The sequence below is a fragment of the Bos indicus genome, chromosome 5 (assembly GCF_029378745.1).
Source record: "Bos indicus isolate NIAB-ARS_2022 breed Sahiwal x Tharparkar chromosome 5, NIAB-ARS_B.indTharparkar_mat_pri_1.0, whole genome shotgun sequence".
Classification (NCBI taxonomy): domain Eukaryota; kingdom Metazoa; phylum Chordata; class Mammalia; order Artiodactyla; family Bovidae; genus Bos; species Bos indicus.
The window spans coordinates 109,653,444-109,673,878 of record NC_091764.1 but is presented as its reverse complement, the minus strand read 5'-3'; the positions used below and the strand labels follow the sequence as shown (position 1 = coordinate 109,673,878).

Sequence of the window (20,435 nt, the reverse complement as noted above, 5' to 3'; positions counted from 1 at the left end):
GCTCAAACTCATATCCCTTGTGACAGTGATGCCATCCAACCATCTCATCCTCTGTCATCCCCTTCTCCTCCTGCCCTCAATCTTTCCCAGCATCAGGGTCTTTTCTAAGGAGTTGGCTCTTCACATCAGGTGGCCAAAGTATTGGAGCTTCAGCTTTAGCATCAGTTCTTCCAATGAATATTCAGGACTGATTTCCTTTAGGATTGACTGGTTGGATCTCCTTGCAGTCCAAGGGACTCTCAAGAGTCTTCTCCAATACCACAGTTCAAAAGCATCAATTCTTCGGCGCTCAGCTTTCTTTATGGTCCAGCTCTTACATCCATACATGATGACTGGAAAAATCATAGCTTTGGCTAGATGGACCTTTGTCAGCAAAATTATGTCTCTGCTTTTTAGTATGCTGTCTAGGTTGGTCATCAGAGAAGGCAATGGCACCCCACTCCAGTACTCTTGCCTGGAGAATCCCATGGACAGAGGAGCCTGGTAGGCTGCAGTCCGTGGGGTTGCGGAGTCAGACACGACTGAGCGACTTCACTCTCACTTTTCACTTTCATGCATTGGAGAAGGAAATGGCAACCCACTCCAGTGTTCTTGCCTGGAGAATCCCAGAGACGGCGGAGCCTGGTGGGTTGCTGTCTGTGGGGTCAGACACAGTCGGACACGATTGAAGCGACTTAGCAGCAGCAGCAGCAGGTTAGTCATAGCTTTTCTTCCAAGGAGCAAACATCTTTTAATTTCATGGCTGCAGTCACCATCTGCAGTGATTTTGGAGCCCAAGAAAATAAAGTCGCTCACTGTTTCCATCATTTCCCCGTCTGTTTCCCATGAAGGACCAGATGCTGTGATCTTTGTTTTTTGAATGTTGAATTTTCAGCCAGCTTTTTCATTTTCTTTCACCTTCATCAAGAGGCTCTTTTATTTCCTCTTTGCTTTCTGCCATAAGGGTGGTGTCATCTGCATATCCGAGGTTATCGATATTTCTCCCTGCAGTATTGATTCCAGCTAGTGCTTCATTCAGCCCTGTATTTCGCATGATGTACTCTGCATATAAGTTAAATAAGCAGGGTAATAATATACAGCCTTGACATACTCCTTTCTCAATTTGGAACCAGTCCGTTGTTCCATGTCCAGTTCTAACTGTTATTTCTTGCCCTGCATACAGGTTTCTCAGGAGGCAGGTGAGATGGTCTGTTATTCCCACCTCTTTAAGAATTTTCCACAGTTTTTTGTGATCCACACAGTCAACGGCTTTAACATAATCAATGAAGCAGATGTTTTTCTGGAATTCTCTTGCTTTTTCGATGATCCAGTGGATGTTGGCAGTTTGATCTCTGGTTCCTTTGCCTTTTCTAAGTCCAGCTTGAACATCTGGAAGTTCTCAGTTCAGGTACTGTTGAAGCCTGGCTTGGAGAATTTTGAGCATTACTTTGCTATCGTGTGAGATGAGTGCAATTGTGTGGTAGTTTGAAGATTCTTTGGCATTGCCTTTCTTTGGGATTGGAATGAAAACTGACCTTTTCCAGTCCTGTGGCCACTGCTGAGTTTTCCAAATTTGCTGGCATATTGAGTGCAACGCTTTAACAGCAGCATCTTTTAGGATTTGAAATAGCTCAGCTGGAATTCCATCACCTCCACTAGCTTTGTTCATGATGATGCTTCCTAAGGTCCCCTTGACTTCACGCTCCAGGATCGTGGTTATCTGGGTCATTAAGATCTTTTTTGTATAGTTCTTCTGTGTATACTTGCCACCTCTTACATCTTCTGCTCCTGTCTCCTGGAGGTGAACTGGTTTTCTTTTCTGTTTTTAACCTCCTGTGTATGTAGGAACCATATGGAATTGCCAAGTTTGACTTTGCCCTACAAAGCAGCGATTCATTGGGTTTAGCCTAATACTGTGTATAAACAGAGTATGCTGTGCATACATTTTAAAACGGGTTGTTCTGTTGAGACTGATCTGCAGACACTTGTTACTCTGTTTGGGTGTCTCTACGATGCACACAGAGCTCTCAGTCTTCTATATTTTCCACGTCGGGGGCATAATCTTCTAAGATTTGGTCTGATGAGCTTTCACCTACGCAGTTGTTTAGTGTGGAATTGACGCCATCCCAAAGCCTTAGTCTTCCGTGACTGTCAGGTAGACATTCTTTCTCCTCCTGTTACACACCTTGCCGTGCAGCCACGGTGCCTTGGGGCCGGCAGCCAGGTAGGGTCTGCAGTGGGACAGATCTGTGGAAATGTCTAGGAATTGCTCGTGGAGGGAGCCCAGTGCTCTGAGTGTTCACTTAGAAACTGTCTGGAAGCCAGATGGCCCTGCCTGCCTGACCAGTGAGCTCAGGGTGGGAGGCTGGACCTGAGGTGGGGGGTGGTCTTGGTCTCAGTTATGAGGAAACTCAGGTGTGTGGCCCGGGATGCAGATGAGGGGAGCCAGGGCCCAGATGACTCCGTTATCCCCTGCGGGGCTCCACGCCCACCCTGCATGTCCTCTTCCAGGCCGTCCACCCGGAATCCTGTGAGCCGGAGCCCGTGAAGCTTAGGCCATGGATTTGAAGGTCAGATGATGCGGTGGTCATGGCGGGGGTGGGGCGGGCCTGGGGTAACTGGAGCACACAAGCCCCTGTCTGCTCACTGCCTGTGCCTGGTCGATCCTGGAATGCAAGATGGGTTCAAGGATGTAGGGTCCTTGAGCAGGTTTAGGGTTCAGAAGGGAAGCTGCAGCCGAGCCAGTCAGGAGCTCTCATCCATCTCCTTCCCACCGTGGCTTGTGTGGTGTCTTGGGGCGCCCCCTCCCCCCGGGCCCTCCCTCTACATCCCCTCCAGCCCTTCGGGTGCGGCTGCAGGTCTGGGGCCCTCCTGGTGACTTGTGAGCTTGGGCCAGCTTTCTGAATCTGAGCGGACAGCACTGGGGAGGAGGTGTGCTTGGTGGGAGCTTCTGGAGCAGCGCTGTGCCAGGCACGGGGCCTTATGCTTCCCAGCCTGGCGGGTCAGGAGCCACTCAGGCAGGAGGGTTTCGGGGAGCTGCCCCTGTGCGGCTTACCTCAATGGCCTCAGGGTGAGGGGGATGCAGAGACTCGCTCCCGGGGTTTGCTTTCCCCTTTTCCCTCGACACGGGAGTGCCCCATAGTTGGGTTTGTGGGGAGACATCCTTCAGCTTCCTCTTTCTCCCTGCCGTCAGAATTTTCATCCTCTTACAGATTTTTCTGATTTTTCACCTTTGTTAAGCGCTCAGCTCAGCAGCATTAAGTTACTCACGTGGCCATATCCCCACCGGCTCTCCCTCAGCCCTGTCCAAGAATAGAGCCCCGAATCAGGATGACCTGGCCTCAGCATGACATCTGCAAAGACCCCCCCTTTCCCAGTTAGGTCCTGCTCTCAGGTTCTGGGGGATGCAGTCCAGCTGCCACAGCCCCCTCCTCCCCCGAGCAGGACGCCTCCTGAGGTAGAGGGAGCACCTTCAGCAGTCTCTCAGCTGCCATGCTGCCTGGCCTCCCTGTGAAGATTTAGTAGAGCTGTTAGGTGCATTTCCCCTTTTAGGACGAATTCTGGAGAAGTAGAGGCTGCATAGCAATACGTATGCATTTTATTTAAAACACTTTGCCCTCTAAAAACTGTCCTCTAAGCGTTCTCTGATTTTTTTTCCCTCCCTTTCCACACTTGCTGCACTGATCTTTGTTGTTGTAGCACGCGTGGAGGTTTTTAGTTGAGGCATGTGGGATCTAGTTCCTTGCCCAGATTGAACCCAAGCTGGACCCCCTGCTCTGGAAGCTTAGAGTCTTAGCTACTGGGGCACCAGGGAAGTCCCTCTGATTAATCAGAGTATTTTTCTAATCTTTTCTAATGAAAAATATTAAAGACTCAGGAGTACATTTTACTAGGATCTTTACTTTCTCCCCTTGGCCCTCCCGGCCCAGGCTGTGAGCTAGGCGTTCCTGGCCTCTCCAGACGCCCTCTCACCCCAGCCCTGCCCGCACATGCTCTTCTGGTTGTAGCATCCCGCCTGTCCCGTGCTGTTTGTGGGCCCGGCAGGGGCTCACCCACCTGAGGGTGGCCAGGCCTGCTCAGAGGAGGTGGTGTTTGTGGTCACCAGTGCCCAGGTGTGCTGAAAATCTGCTTTAGCACAGCGCCATCCTGGGCCCAGGAGACGATGGGAGCGGAGGCGAGCAGGGGTGGCCCCGACCCATGCGCCTGCCCAGCCTGCCTCCCCTGGAGGCAGCAGCTGGATCACCTGTTGCACGGTTGGAGCCTTTCTCGATGTCTGCAGGAGGGAGGCTCTGCGCACTGGCCCCTGCCTGCCTAGAGGGTGCTCAGGCCTTGGACCAGTGAGGCCAGCCCAGGACCACATTCCCACAGTCCTCTCCTCGCAGGTTAGCAACGGCCCCGGCCCTGGGGACGAGCGCACCACGAGCCTGCTGCTGCTGGGCTTCCTGCAGAGCTGCCCCCACTCCTGCTTCCAGAGGGAGCTGGAGGCGCTGGGTCACGAGCTGTCTGGGCACCTGTTCCATGATGACGAGCTGCAGACGGACGGCAACCGCTGCAGCCACTTCCCCTTGGCAGCGGAAGCGGAGACAGGTAGGCACTGGCCAGCCTCCTCGGCCCTGGGGCCTTCAGGCTCGGCCCCCCATGTCCAGTGGAACAGGCCTCTTGGAGTCTGATCGGTGAAAACCCACTAAGCTTCCGGAGGACTCTGGGCATCAATGTCCCCCATGGATTCACATCTGTGTGCTACAGCCATGCCGACCTCCACGGTCACCAGGCAGTGGGGACCCCGGGCTCGTGCCTGGGGCCGGGCTGTTCCCCCAGCTTCAGCTTTTACCACAGTGCTGCCTCCACGGAGGCCGCTGGGAGCCCCTTGGGAACTCCCCAGGGAGCCTTTTCAAGTTGTGAGTCAGCCTGTTCCCAGGAGGCCTGGCTTGGAGCCACCTCTTAAGAGGTCCCCACCAGCCAGGGCCCCCTTGGGGACAGAGTAGGAAGGTGTGGGGGCAGGAGGAGCTTTGCTAACCCTGGGGCCCCCCCCTCTCACCACCCCACCCTTAGACTTCAGAGCCTTGCTGGAGGCATAGGGCAGGGCCCTCAGGTAGGAAACTGGCCTGTGGGTCAGGAACCTGATGTTTGGCAGTAAAGCGCAGGACAGGCCTGGCCGTGTTCACTCGGCTGGATGGGGAGGCCGAGGGGGCACTGGGGGAGGTGGCGGCAGCTGGAGCAAACCAGAGGGGGGCCAGGCTGCAGTGGCATCTTGGGGGTGAGTTGTCTTGTCAACCAAGTAGTCCAGGTCAGAGGTCGTGGCTTATCCCCGAGCAGAGGGCGGGCACGTGGGGGATTCTGGGGGCAGGAGGGGACTACATGCATGTCTCCAGGTCCAAGCATCTCACTGGGCCGTGTGGGGCAGGAGGGACGCAGCGCCTGCCCCTCTGAGTGTGCGCTTGCCTGTCCTGCACCCACTGAGCTCTGGGCTGTGTGGCTGGGAGTCAGCCCCACAGCCGAAAATGCCCGAGCCCGGAACCTTCTCTTCTGGTAGGGGGAGCTCAGAGCACTAGGAAGGAAGTGCGGAGTTGGGGGGCACTGTGCCTTGGAGCAGACCCAGGGACAGCGGCTGGGGCGACAGATCACTGCCGCTTGCTGGACGACGGCTATTGGCCGCGTGTGAGCGCTCTGCTGCTCTAGTCGCCCTAGTAGTTGTGGGGGCCCCGGGGGAGGGTGTGAGCAGGCGTCACCTCAATCTGCCTCATCTGGACGTTAGATTCTGAGCGTCAGGAGGAGGCAGTCCGCGAAGTCGCCCGGCAGCTCGCCCAGATTGGGGACAGGCTGGAGGGCAGCATCCGCCCAGGGATGGTGGCCGGCCTGGCCTCACGCTTCAGTGTCAGGAGCCTGTCGGAGGAGGTGAGTGGGGAAACCACGGGGCCACTGAGGTCTGTCCTCTGCCTCCTGGCAGACAGACCAGCGTGAGCTTCCACAGAAGCTGGGGGGAGAATCAGCTTAGAGAATTGTCTCCCGGAAGAACTGTCACCCGGCCTCTGAAAACCTGAACCTCCAATCAGGCTCAGGAGTTGGGAGACAACACCCTCAGTGTCACGAGTATGACTCTTCCCAAAACGGGGCCTGAAACACACTCGTGCCGGGCCCGGCCAGTCAGCTTCCTGCCCCCGGGAAGGCCATCCACTTAGGGAGCCTCCCGGCCATTGTGGCTCCCAGGCCACTGGCGCCTGGCGCCCACCTCACTGTTAGTGCGGAAGGTCCTCTGGGGTCCAGGGGTTCACGGAGGCCTCTCCCTGCACCCGTGTGCTGGCCCCAGCCCTGGGTGGGTAACCACACCCCGCTTCCACGTGCGCAGGACAGGAGGCAGTGCCTGGCGGCTGCGCTGGAACAGCTCATGCAAACCTGCCCTCCTGACGTGGACCACGAGAAGACCCAGCTCCTGCTCACCATGCTCTTGGCCAAAAAGATAGCCGACCACTCGCCAGCCTTGCTCCGAGATGTCTTCCACACAACGGTGACCTTCATCAACCAGAACCTCCTCGCCTACGTGAGGAACTTAGTCCGAAATGTAAGACGCAGTGGTGGATGAGCCCAGCCTTGGTCTCCCTTCCCCCTACCTGCCCCCTCCCTGAGCTCTAGGATCCTCACTGCGGGAGTCATGGAGGAGATGGTTGTGGTGAATGCCTTGTTTCCGAGGTGGCTGCTGTCACAGGCTCTTGGGACGTGGGAGTATGGGGGAAGGGCAAGCACAAGCGATGTGCCAAGCTGGGCTTCCCTGGTCTGCTCTCAGCTCCACCTTTTCACAAATGAGCATCAGTTTAGTTCAGTCGCTCAGTCGTATCCGACTCTTAGCAACCCTGTGGACTGCAGCACGCCAGGCCTCCCTGTCCATCACCAACTTCCAGAGTTTACTCAAACTCATGTCCATTGAGTCCATGATGCCATCCAACCATCTCATCTTCTGTTGCTCCCTTCTCCTCCCACCTTCAATCTTTCCCAGCATTAGGGTCTTTTCAAATTAGTCAGCTCTTCACATCAGGTGGCCAAAGTACTGGAGTTTCAGTATCAGTCCTTCCAGTGAATATTCAGGGCTGATTTCCTTTAGGATGGACTGGTATAGTTTAAATTAAAAACATGCTTTACCTTGGGTGAGAGGTCGAAAGGGGGTTAAAAACCACACCATTTGTCCTCCAACCAGGGTATTAGAAAGTCTGGTTTCACAGACCAGCTGGAAGGGAAGTAGACATACCTTGTCTGTAAACTTGAAGATACTGGTGAGTGGAGTTTTATGTGTCGGCAGCACTGCTCAGGTATCTGACCCTTTCTTTCACTATGTACTGATGAGCCTTGAAGGCACTCTCTGTGCGTGGCTCTGAAGTTACATAGGCATTTACAACCGGAGGGTGGCACCAACTTGGCGTCAAACCAGGCTAACTGGTGGAAGGACAGAAGCCTTTTCTACCAGCTTCCAGACCCTGCAGGGCTGCAACAGAACCTCTCGGTAGAGCCGCTCGGGTGCTGAGTGTGGGCCTGGAGGCCCCGGTGTGGGGTCCTGGTCTGCGACCCTGGCCCACCCCAGCTCCTCCTCTCTCGCTCCAGCAGATGGACTGAGTGACCACTCGGCAAAAGCAGACTGTGAAGACGCAGGCGGTGTCAGCGTTGTAGCTGCCGCCTCCACGGACACGAGCTTCGGCCACTGATCCAGGCCCAAGACGATCACGGAGTGCCACCTCACCATTTTAAAGCCCGGGGCTGTTTAAGACTTGCTGCGCTAGCGCACTTGGACAGAGATGTTCACGTGTGCCTGTGGATATTTCTTCTGCATCCACCCCCACACTGTGCCTTTGTCTACTGTTGGCCAGGAAGGTCCCCACCTGAAAGTCACCCAGAAGCAGACTGGGACTTCCTGTGGTCCAGTAGTTAGGACTCTGCACTTCCGCTGCTGGAGCCTGGGTTTGATCCCTGGTTGGGGAACAGATCCCAAAAGCCTTGTGGTTCAGCCAAAACAGAAAATAAAGGCAAACTGTTCAGACAGAAAACAAGAACACACTTGTTGTTGTTAAAACAACCTTACTTTTTACAATAGTGTGGGACTTACCAGTGGTCCAGTGGTTAAGACTCTGCTTCTACTGCTGAGGCCTCCATCTGATCCCTGATTAGGAACTAAGATCCCACCTGCCTCATGGTGCAGCCAAAACCAAGGGCCACTGCCTGCCATGTCCGAGGAGGACCAGAGAGGGCTGGAGGGGAGTCCCTGTACTCCTTAGAGTGGGAAACTCCCCTGTGAACAGCCTTCATACCAAGCAAGTGCAGGCTTTCTGTTTAAAGACCAAACACCACAAGAGGTTCTGGACTCAAATCAAGGTATAGAGGTGATTTAGAGGCCCATGGTAACCAGTCTCCAGTGTAACCAAATGCACCCTTTTCTCTGACAGAAGTCAAGATTTTGATACGAATTTTAAGCCGCTGGAGCAGCTACTGCCTATCTGTTAGTGATCTTACCTGTGCACCTTCCAGCCCTGCCCCCCTGCTCATCTGTGCCTAAACTGCTTCAGGCAGAACACGTTTCTAGGCGTGAAAGATGTAAGAACAGACTTCAACATTCAGCATCTATGGCAGTTTCCTTTCCTGGAGACAGAATACAAGAAGTACCCAAAGCAATCGGGACTTCCCTGGTGGTCCAGTGGTTAATAACCTGCCTTGTAATGCAGGGGACACGGGTTCAGTCCCCGGTCAGGGACCGGAGACCCCACACGGGGTTGGGGGCGGGGGGGGGGGGCGGTGGAAGCCCTGCAACTACTGAGCCCACGTGGCAACAAAACAGCCCACGTGTTGCCAGTAAGACCCAGTGCAGCCAAGCAAGTAAACAGCAACAAAGCGATCACTGCCCACTGAAAGAAACGGAAACGGAGCACTCACGCTTAGAACAGCACAGCCTCGTCTGCTCCCGGCGACAAGCGTCGCCTAGGACCGGTCTGTGTTCCACGTGCGTTTGATGCTGGGTGCAGCTCCAGATCGCAGGTCACTGGTGACAGAACACCCGTGTTAACTGAACATGGTGTCCTGGGGAAGAACGTGAACACGAGTAACGAAGTACTAACACGTTCTTGTTGCCAAAACCACTTCTCTGTTCCATGAGTTCAAACTTACCAAAAAAAACAGCTACACGGTTCGGCGTCAAACGCACAGCACCCGAGGCTGGGCCTCAGGCTGACAGCTGCAGGGGGCGCAGAGTCAGTGCAGGTAGTGTGGTCGAGCGCCCGGAAACACATCTCCCAGGTTTAAAAGGGTTCACCTCAGTGGGAACAGTCACACACACACGCACCAGTCAGTACATCTCAGCAGGGAGATATTTTCTCTCAGGAGGGGGATGATTCTCTTCCAGGAGCAATTAAAAGTGTTGTAAAAGAAGCTCTAAAGCACCAAATAACCCCACCATCTCTTAGAACACTTCACCTTACCTACCACTGTTCTGCTTATGTTAATTCAGTAATCCTCTCTTGATAAAGTTCATGCAGGTTTTGGTGTCGGGTTTTCCCTGGTGGCTTAGAGGTTAAAGCGTCTGCCTGGAATGCAGGAGATCCGGGTTCGATCCCTGGGCCGGGAAGATCCCCTGAAGGAAATGGCAACCCACTCCAGTACTCTTGCCTGGAGAATCCCATGGAGGGAGGAGCCTCGTAGGCTACAGTCCATGGGGTTGCAAAGAGTCGGACATGACTGAGCGACTTCACTTTCTAGACCAAGTGAGAGATACTGTCGGTCACGAAGCAAGATGCATGGTGTGGCTCTTCTCCCCGTAGCGGTCTCTCGTGTGGACGTCCCGACCCCGAGTGTGTCCCAGCCGCCTCACTCGGCCTGTCCAAGCAGCTGGTGCCTCTTAGGTCAGGATCCTTGTGGACAGAGGGGGACGTGCATGATTACTTGAATTAAGCAATGGTTACAGAAAACAGAAGATGCTCAGTCGCTGAAGTCTGGAGGCGGGCTTGCTGTGCACATGGGCTCCTGAGGACCCAGCGCACACGGCTGAGCTGCCTCTGGGGTCACAGCCCAGGAGCCACTTGCATTCTCAGCAAGTTCACCAGCTGTGCCCGCTGGGTCTCGGGCTGCTGTCAGACAAGGCTGGTGGTCTGGAGGGAGCCCTGAGTTACCATGTGGACGGAGTCTTCAGTCCTCACTGCACTTCACCTCCAGTGCATTCTCCCGACACTGCTTCCAGCAGAGCATGCTCTTCCCAGAGCCGAGCTCTGTGCCTCCCGACGACAGGCACAGACGCAGGTGAGGGGAGAGCAGAGGGGCCTTGGGCAGGAAAGGGGCCACGTCTCACCTCAGCACTGAGGAAGGGTGAGGGGCAGAATCCAGAACACGCCAACCTCCGTCAAGGAGGCACAAAGAAGCACTTTTACTCTGAGGAAATGGACAACTAAGACATCAGGAGAAACGAGGCCCAGGAAAACCGTGAGCTGCTGTCTGTCCCTTTGGAGCTGGCCAAGGATCCAGCCCCTCCAGACTCAGTGGGTGAGGAGGTGTCAGCCCGCCCTGGGCGGGCGGCGTCAGCACGCGCTCTGACCGTGGGTCACACTTCAGCCGCGGTCTCCCGTGAGCGTGTGCCCCGTGCATTGGGAGGGCCCCGCAGGACACACCAGTGCCGCATCTGACACCAGACACAGGCGGCGGTGCTGATGTCCCGGAGGCACCCTGGGACCAACCAGGCTTTTGCGGGCCAAGACTGCTACCATTTACCACAGAGAACATAAATCAGCATTCTTTAATTCTGGTGTTTTCCTCAAGAAACCGTGAGTGGCTTTCGCCAAGTGATCAGAAGTCATGACATTCAATAGCACATTAAGAGTGCTGGAGACCCACCAACCAGAACCAGCAATGGCTTGGCAGAGAAATCCCTGCTCAAAGGCAAAGCCGCCTGGGTCACCACTGAGCACTGCACCCAGCCCCGCCTCTCCTCCTGCCGTGGAGGACGTGGACCCCAGACCCCAGCCTCCGCCTGCTGCTCACAAGCAACCCGGCTCCCATCGGAGCTTCAGCACCTTCAGCCAGTGGGTTTGAGGATCCAGATACAAAAATGTAAACGCTGGAAGGAAAGCGTTATAAAAGGGGAAAGGACAATGCCGATGCAGCAGACCACACGCGAGGAGGAAGACAAGCGCCACGACACGAGCCCCACCTGCTCTCCGCCGGCTCCTCAGTCCAGGTGCAGAGCTCAACACCTCCCCCGCCAGGAGTCACAGGGCACGCCTGGGGCAGTGCACACACGCGCACACGGACACACACACGCTCCAGGCCCTTCTGCCCAATTGTAAACAGTACTGCTTTAGGAGGATTTAATTTCAAAAAATGAAAATAATAAAGCGCATTTAAAACATCAAGTTTTGGTGATGGTGATAGGTAATGTAATTTTATTACAAATTTCAGGATCTAAAAAGTAACCTGTTACATTGACTAAGGTAACTCTGAGATGACCCGTCTCAGGCACGGTCCTGTTAGTGACTCGACCTCGGGAGAAGAGACACAGTCCCCCCACCCCCCCGCCATGTGAGGCGCAGGCCGTGCACGGGGCTATGCCGTATCCCCGGCACATGCCGACCACAACCTCCGTGGCCGTCGCTCTGGCATCTGGGCTGTGATGAGCTCTGTGTGAGCCTCCTGCTGGACTCTGAAAGACAAGCAGGAGCCTCAAGGGTGGCCCCTCTCCTGCTTTTTAACTTCAATGGTATTTAGGAGACTGTGCTGAAGAAGAGTACGTCCCCTGGGCTGAAGCCCAGTATGGGAGCTCTTACTACAAGCAGGTGACAAAGAGGGGCCATGTGACCAGTGAGAAGTCTGCAGCCAGAACCCAGGCGAACCCAGGCTACAGACAGTGACCGCTGGAGAGACACCCCACCAGGTGGCCACCAACAGAAGGGCTGCAAGCCACCTCAGGGGGTCAGCCAAGCTACCCTCCTGCTTCTGTACAAGAGACAGCTTGCCCACAGTCATGGGCAGGGCCTGGGTCTCGTCTTATATTTACTTTTTAAAAGACTACAGGCAGCATCTTTATGAGGGGAGCCGAGGGAAGCATTGGGCAAGACCTCTCCACGGGCTGGCAGGGACCCGGGCGCGGAGGGCAGGGCAGTACCTGAGAGGCGGTGGAGACCGCAGAGCACTTGGGCTGCGGGACCAACGGGAAGAACAGAGGAGCCCGGAGTAGGGGTCGTAAAGCGCACGCTCTTGGCAGAGGGGAGGCTCCAGGCCGGAGTGCGTCAGCAGCTGAGGGGCCCACAGCCAAGCCCTCCTGCCTGGACCCCCAGGTGCCCACGAGAACCCTCTGCCTCTGAGGCTCTCACGGGACCCATTACCCCGGGGACGTTTGGCAACATCGGGGGGTGCTGTCACCAAAGGGGAAGGTGCTACGGGGGCTGATGGGGGAGGCTACGCACCCTCGGGGGCACAGGTGCTCACAGCCGGGGTTGCCCAGACGCCACAGACAAGACTGAGGAAGCACTTGACACCCTAGACCCTGAATCTCAGAGGAACCCAGGCCAGGGACCGCCCAGCAGACCGCGTGCACAGCCTCTACCTCAAGCCCCAGCAGGTGGGCCGCCCCTGCCCTGCTGACCCAGCTCCTCACCCCAGAGCGTCCTGCGGATGTCCAACCAGCTGCTGCCCATTCGGATTCAGTCGAGACAACTAAAACCCTCCTTCTTTCTCCTGGGTCCCGAGTCCTGGCAGCAGGTCACGGTGGACCCCAAGGAGGAAAACCTATTTCTTCCGCAGAGCCAGTGCCAACCCGACCGCCACTGCTAGGATGGCCATGGCAGCCGCCCCTCCCAAGAGCAGGAGGGACCTGCCCTCGGGCAGCGGGCCGGCCTTCTCGAGGTCGCCTGGGCGGGGCCCTACCCTGAGTGCCCCCTGCCCTCCAGTGGCCTCTTCCCGGCTCGGCGGGGCTGAAGGGGGCTCCGCTGGGGACTTGGGTGGCAGGACCCCCTTCCGCTCCGGTTCAGAAGCTTCTGCTGGGGCTGCTTCTGCCTCCTCTTCACCGAGCTCCACAAACAGGGACGTCGTGGGACTGGCCCTGGGGACGGCCGCCATTAGGGCAGAGGCCGGCGCGGCCGCCTCCCCCACGCCCTCGGGGATCTCCTCCCGCTCCACGTGCACGATGTCGGAGTTGGAGGAGTTGTTCTCGCTCTTCTCTGCGGCCCCGTTGCTATCCAAGCTCTTGACCTCCTCGGGGTCCACTGTGACCTGCTGCCAGGACTCGGGGCCCAGGGACACCGGCAGGCTCTCCGTGTGCCAGCTCTGGCTGGCGGACAGTGACACGGGCAAGCTCTCGGCCTGCCAGGAGGCCGTGGCCGTGGAGGGCGACTCCGGGGGACTGACGTGCGTGGAGCTGTCGCTGGGCAGAATGTAGATGTCGTTGCTGTCCTCCGCGGCACCCGCGGGGCACTCCTCCTCTGACTCCAGGTTAAAGACGGTGCCCTAGAAGAGGAGCACGTGGTCAGCACAAGGGCACTAAAGCAACCTCTGCGAACACACATCAGGAAAACTCCCTCCTAAGTTGAGCCTGAGGAACAAACACATCATTTAAAATGATGGCGTTTTTGGACTGAACACACTCGCCTGCAGACCAACGCAGAGGAGGAGTTTCCAACAAGATGGTTCTCTAAGCACGTCCTGAACGCTGCATCAGCAGAAAGCTGATGCACATCCCATTCGACTTCACACACACTTAACACAGTAAATAACATGGCCCGGCAGAGGAAGAAGCACAGGCAGGCAGCTGGTGCTCCAGGCTCACCACTGGCTCAGCAGACCAGGACAATATGTTTTGGCAGCGGCTGGGGAGGCAAGGGTGAGTGGGAGCCTGGCCCAGGAGAGGCCCAGAAACACGGAGCAGGGGACTGAACAAGCCTGGAGTGACCAGGGAGGGGCTGGCAGTGGACAGAGGGCTCAGAGCTACGGCCTGAACTCCGCTGCACGGGACCGCTTGGTCACAGATGGAGCTGCCCCCATGGGCGGCACAGGCTCCTGCCCTTCCACTGGTGGGAGCCACAGAGAGGCAGCGTGGCCGTGGCCACGAGCTCCGGTCACAGGGAAGAACGGACTCAATTTTGGTGCTTAACAAATTGACTGTCTAGACATGAAGACGAGTCACGCGTTTCACGTGACACCGGCAGCCCTGACCAGGGGCTCATGTTGGAGATGGACGGGAGGTCTTGCCGAGCCTGGACGACACCACAGATGGTGACAAGAGGCTGCAGAGTGTATGCGAGCACACTGGCTCCCACTCTGTCAAGGAGAATAATTCTGTTCTTCAGCCAAGACCAGACCCTTTCTGGTCAGACATGGTTAACTCCCTGCGTCCTTGTCCTTAGAGTCACATCTGCTGATGCTCTGCGCACCACTGGTTCTGCAGTCACAGGAGGCATGGCTCCACTGGGCTTGGAGCAGCCTCATGACGACCGTTCAAGCTGACTCCAGAGGCCCTGAGAGTCAGCGTGCTCCCGGAAGGGTACTCCCAGCAAGGGCTGAAAAGAGACCCTCTCACAGCAAAAAAAGTGAAAACAGTGAAAGTTGCACAGTCGTGTCCAACTCTTTGCAACCCCATGGGACTGTAGTCTGCCAGGCTTCTCTGCCCATGGGATTCTCCAGGCAAGAATACTGGAGTGGGTTGCTATTTCCTTCTCCAGGGGATCGAACCCAGGTCTCTTGCATTGCAGGCAAATTCTTTACCAACTGAGCTACTAGGGAAGCCCAAGAGTTGGTTTAAAAAGCAAAAGCAAAAGAAACATAACAAAAAAGGTAAAAATTTTAATCCTCAGAAAGGAGACTTTTGCTAATTTTTGTTTTTGGCCACTGGGCATGTGGGATCTTAGCTCCCCAATCAGGGGTTGAACTGCATCCGCTGAAGTGGAAGTGTGCAGCCCTGACCTCTGGACCACCAGGAAAGCCATCCTGTGATGGTACTGTTTTATTAAAGGCTCGAAGCCCAAACAAGTGAAACGGGAATTTCAGAAGTTCCATTATGATGAAATGAGGGAAAAGTTAAACTAAGACCGCATTTAGTACAGTTACTTTTCTCTTCATTTTTAACAACTCAAAGCTGAAAGTTAAGAACCTTCTGTCGCTATCTAGTAGCCTTCTTCACCACACAGCACTATCAGCAGGGCTGTCAAGACAACAGCTCGGCAAGAGCCAGGGGCTCAACACCAGTCAGGCTCAGCCGCTTTTTCCCTGCTGTCGCGGACTCCTTACAATTTATTTCTGTATATTGGTCGTGACATTTTAATCATGATTTACCCAAAATTTTGTGCTTTATGTAAGAAATTTTAAAGAAAGAATAGATGATCACTGAAACTTTTGCTTCTGGTCAGCTAAAGCAAGAATCTCAATTGGAGGCCCCTCCGGCGACAGTCACGGTCACTACTGGAGGGCAGGCTGTCTCAGAGAGAAGGCGCCAAAGAGAAGCGGGGGAGGTCTTCACCTACACGCAGCACAGCAACAACTTCAATCACTTTCAGCACAAAATACTTGTATCACTGCAAACAGCGGTATCTTTAGTCCCACTGACACAAAAACACAAAGGAATAAATTCAAGGGCTCAAAAATATAAAATTAATTGGGACCAACAAGAGTTTAACAGAGAACTGTGTTCTGTTTAAACAGATGGCGCCCAAGAAGTAGGAACTCGCCCAAGGTCCCTCAGCTACTGTGAGAATCGGGCAACCATGTCCTTCTGAAGACCGGACTTAATTCATTTTGCCGTCAAAATAAGGAAACCGAAGCACCGAGGAGGGTGCACACCTGGCCTGAAGCCCACGGCGGGGGCTGGTGCTGACCGGGCGGCTGGCTCGCCTGGGGGTCCGAGCCCCCGCCTCCCACATTGGTGCTTTTCCTGAGTTTACGGCGAGAAGTAACTGGAAAATGCTATTCTTGGTGTTTCCGTCAAGCAAATACAGAATTTATGTTCAGGAAATTCTTCAAGTAAAAAGGAAGGCAGAGAAGAAACTGAAATATCTGAAGGGACCACAGCGGAATAGGTGGGTGCAAGTGAAGCGGACTGGGATCACCCGGAGAAGCACCTCGAAGCTGCAGCAGCGCTCTGCCGCGTCTGCATCGGCCGCACTGCTTCCCTTCTACTCCCATTCACACAGGTACAAGCTGCTGTGCCACTTCAGGCACTGCTTCACTCGCAGGGCCACAGCTGCCGAGGAGCTGATCCCCTGAGGACGCGGGGTAGGCTCTCAAGACCACACTCCCCGGGGAGCTCATTCAGGGACTCACCCCACCTGTCACCCCAGCCCTTATCACCAAGAAGATAACACAGACGCCTGCTCCTCTACACTCGGTCAGACAGGGTACTAGCAATCAAAAGGCTCTGAGATCATTATTAATCTAAAATTAGAAAACAGAGGGACTTCCTGGCAGTCCAGTGGTTAAGACTCCACAATCCTGAGGCAGGGGGCCCAGGTTCAGTCCCTGACTGGAACTAAGACCCTGCATGATGCAGCCAAAATAATAAAATAAAAAATAAAACTACAAAAACAGAAAAAGAAAACAGAGTGTGAGAGAGATTTATATTAAGGTAACTTTCCACCTTAATATGATGACTAAGACCCACAAAGGACACATTTAAACACAGTGCAGTAAACACCCACACTCACACATGAAACGAGCAGATCTCGCGAAACACTGAGCCATTAATACACTAAAATTATTTCAGCTGCACAACCCCCTGAACTGACTTTAGATCACAAACTGTATGTCACCTCCCACAGTGTGAAAATTCAAACAGATTCCGACCTAAAAGTTCCCAAGTCTTCTGATGTCCTTGATTCAAACAAAACCTTTTTGAGGTTTGCAGTTCTTAAAATAGAAATGGGAAGCTTCAAATCAAAGAAAAAAAGACAAAAATTAATTTTATTCAAGCTATTTATTATTATTATAGGTGACAAATCCCCCCATGATCTAATCTTTCACAGTGAGGTTTGATTCACAACACATTGTACAACCCCAAGGAGAAGCCTGTCCCACAGTGACCCTCGCAGGCGCAGAAGCTGGGGCAGGCAGTCCTGCTCACAGCTGGCTGTGCCCTGACCACTGCCCAGCAAAGTGAGAACCAACACTTGAAGGAAACTTCTATCAGACTTGGGAAGAAGAAGAAAACACACACACTAGAGATGCGTCTGAAAACCTGATACTTGTAAAAAACGTCACGTGTTCACAGAATACTCTCATACCATCTGCTCCTCCATATTGTAACAGATGACACTGAGGCTCAGTGACATTAAATGAATTCCCCCCAAACTCAGGGCTAATGACTGGCAGAGCTGGGTCCACAAACAAATCGTGATTCCAACCTCCCCTTCCCGAAGCGTGTGCGCGCACGCACACACGCCCCCACCCTACTGTCCCAGTACAGACCAGCAGTCACTTTCCACATCTCTCTAGAAAGCTGCTGCCGGTCCATAAGATGTGTGCTCCTGACTGTACCCCAACTGACCCCGCCTTCCCAGCCTCTGAATACTGTGACACTCCCCACAGCACAGAACGTGCCGCCCAGCCCTTCCCATCTGCCTCCTCAACCAGACCTGAGCTCACAGGAGGCCTGCTTCACTCAGCACCCAGAAAACCTACCCTGTAACTGAGGAACTAGTGGGGGCTCAGTGAGAACAAAACAGAAAACCTTCCCAGGGGCTCAGACGTCTCCACTCTGCCCTGCAGTGGGTTAAAAAGCTCAACCACCAGAAATCTCAAGGACTGTGCGAGAAGAGAGGAGATGACACAGGGCCAAGGGCTGCCCTGGGGCTGGAGGAAGCCAGGCGGGCTGGGGGTGGGGGCACAGGGACTGCCAGAGGGAAGCCCCACAGTTCTGGGAGTCACCCCAGACCCCTGCTCTGGGTGGGCGAGGGCACAGGAGCCCCTCTGAAGCAGCCAAGCACCCCGCTCTCCCTGACAAGCTCTGCCGGCAGGGGAAACCAGTTAACCACCGCCTGACCCCAGAGGAGGGAAATGCCCAGCACTGCCCCACCCTGGCCATCCGTGCCATCTAGGGAGGAGGGAGAAAGAGAAGCTCCTGTCAAGTTCAAGGGTGGGGGACCCCACAGGCTCGCTCACCTGCAAAGTCCTATTTACAGGCCTGCAAACTCATCTCCTCCTGATGCCTCACCACGTCACCCAGACCTCCGGACGCAGTTCCTTCTATCTGGGACAGCAAGCCTGGCTATCCAGAAAAAAGGACAAGGCACAGCAAAAAGAACGTACACACACGCCAGAGCCAGACGTGGCAGGGATGCAGGAGTTATAAGCAGGCTCTTTCTGGGGACTTCCCTTGTGATCCAGTGCCTAAGACTCTAGGCTTCCAAAGCAAGGGGCAAGGGTTTGATCCCCAGTCAGGAAACTAAGACCCACCTGCCTCATGGCACAGTCAAAACTTAAAAAAAAAAAATAAAACATCTGTTTTACAAAAATGAACCTAGGCACCTATTCACTCAAAACAGGTCACAGGGAATCCCCGGTGGCCCAGTGGGTAAGGCTCTGCACTTTCACGGCTGAGCGCCTAGGTTCGATCCCGGCGTCAGAACGAAGATCCCACAAGCCATGTGGTGCGCGGGAGCAGGGGCGGATCGTACATCTAAATGTAAAATGCAAAACTCTGAGAAAATGCCACAGGAGAGAAGCTAAAAGATCGTGGGCCTGGTGATGACTGTTTAGAAAGAAGGCACAATCAATGAGAGAGGTGAATGAAAAGCTAGACTACTGAAGAGAGAATTCTGAGAGAATGAGAAGAAAAGGCACAGACTGGGAGAAAATACTTGCAAAAGACACATCCAATAAGGGACTGTTACCCAAAATAACACAAAGAACTCTTAAAATTCAACATTAAGAAAATAAACAACCAATTTAAAAAATGAGCCTGGGACTTCCCTAGTGGTCCAGTGTTTAAGACTTCGCTTCCAATGCAGGGGATGTGGGTTCAATCCCTGGTCAGGGAACAAAGGTCCCACAAGCCACTTGGCAAGTATTCAGTGCTAACAAGGAAAGGAGGAAACTCAAATGCATATTACTAAGTGAAAAAAGCCAATGTGAAAAGGCTACATACTTTGTGTCTCCCAACAGTATGGTCTTCTGGAAAAGCAACGCTATGGGACAATTCAGAGGTCAGTGGCTGCCAGAGTTCAGAGGGAGGGAGGACAAACAGGGGAAGCCCAGAGGGTTTCTAGAGCAATGAGACCAGCACTCATGGGACACATGTCACCATAAATTCATCCCAACCCACAGAATGCATAGCCAGCATCACCAAGAGGTCTGGACCCTAATGTAAACTGCGGACTCTTGGGGATGCTGGCGTGCCTCTCAACAAGTGTAATGGAGGCTCCATCTGGCCAGGGCTGCCAGCGGGAGGCTCTCCTGTGTGGAGGCAGGGAGTTAATGTGAAATCTCTGCACCTTCTGGTAAACATTTCCATAAACCTAAAACTGTTCTGCTGCTGCTAAGTTGCTTCAGTCATATCAGACTCTGTTCTAAAACCTCTCAATTCAGTACAATGGCAAATCATCTCAAACACAGTACAATGGCGGGGGGGGGGGGGGGGGACACTTGAAGACAAAATATTCATAAAACAAGACCTAGGACAAGCAAAGGAGAAGGCAATGGCAACCCTCTCCAGTACTCTTGCCTGGAAAATCCCATGAATGGAGAAGCCTGGTAGACTGCAGTCCATGGGGTCGTGAAGAGTCAGACACGACTGAGCAACTTCACTTTCTCTTTTCACTTTCATGCACTGGAGAAGGAAACGGCAACCCACTCCAGTGTTCTTGCCTGGAGAATCCCAGGGACGGTGGAGCCTGGTGGGTTGCCATCTATGGGGTCGCAGAGTCAGACACGACTGAAGCAACTTAGCAGCAGCAGCAGGACAAGCAAAACTCCCTGCAGACCTCCAAAGACATTTATCCCAGCCATTTCTTTCTATGATTCAGACAACAAAGAATCACTTTTCTTTCTTCAAATCTCTAAGGCCAACACCTGCCTTACAACTCACTACACAGGGTCACCCCACCGACTACACTACACAGGGCCACCCCACCGACTACAGCTCAGTACACAGGGCAACCCCACTCACCCTAAGTCACTGCCTCCTTCACTGCCTCTCCTGCAGGTTTGAGAAGCCAGCTCCACTTCAGGAGCTCACGTTCAAGCGGCTGCAGACAGACACAGCCGGGGAAGTCATATGACAGACCTTATGTAACAGACATGCACCACCACGTGCCCAGTGACCCTCCTCCGGGCCGGTGTCGTCAGGACCTGTCAATGCACGTCCACACCAAGTGCCTGGAAGGAAATGCGTGCTGACGCTTTCTGTCAGAGGATGTATTTTCCCCAATTAGCCAGAAAAGCATGCTCTTGGTTTTAAATACAAAAACACAGGGTACTCAAATGTAACAGTGTGAAATACAGATTGGGCACTCACATTT

At 54.2% G+C, this 20,435-nt stretch overlaps 2 protein-coding genes and 1 non-coding gene across 14 annotated transcripts in view; 2 read left to right on the top strand and 1 right to left on the bottom strand.

The window, feature by feature from the left end:
* The window catches only part of BID (BH3 interacting domain death agonist), a 28,176-nt gene extending 8,622 nt beyond the window's left edge, over positions 1-19,554 (top strand). For 2 of the 5 annotated variants that reach the window (XM_070790368.1, XM_070790367.1), the window contains exons 2-6: positions 2,491-2,549; positions 4,362-4,566; positions 5,735-5,874; positions 6,326-6,538; positions 9,480-11,351. In XM_070790368.1, the coding sequence (XP_070646469.1) occupies positions 2,538-2,549; positions 4,362-4,566; positions 5,735-5,874; positions 6,326-6,538; positions 9,480-9,527 (618 nt within the window). In that variant the 5' untranslated portion in view covers positions 2,491-2,537 and the 3' untranslated portion in view covers positions 9,528-11,351. Of the gene's footprint in view, positions 1-2,490; positions 2,550-4,361; positions 4,567-5,734; positions 5,875-6,325; positions 6,539-7,569; positions 8,016-9,479; positions 11,352-15,627 lie in introns of those variants that run through there. The other 3 variants (XM_070790369.1, XM_070790372.1, XM_070790370.1) reach the window with 3 other exon arrangements.
* Positions 9,506-9,577, top strand: TRNAS-GGA (transfer RNA serine (anticodon GGA)). The gene has a single exon. It is a non-coding gene; the product is annotated as a tRNA-Ser (tRNA).
* Positions 11,353-20,435, bottom strand: part of BCL2L13 (BCL2 like 13) — a 51,179-nt gene continuing 42,096 nt past the window's right edge. For 3 of the 8 annotated variants that reach the window (XM_070790360.1, XM_070790362.1, XM_070790361.1), the window contains one exon: positions 12,510-13,440. In XM_070790360.1, coding sequence (XP_070646461.1) covers positions 12,724-13,440 — 717 coding nt within the window. In that variant the 3' untranslated portion in view covers positions 12,510-12,723. Of the gene's footprint in view, positions 13,441-20,435 lie in introns of all 8 variants that reach the window. The other 5 variants (XR_011566815.1, XR_011566817.1, XM_070790363.1 and 2 more) reach the window with 4 other exon arrangements.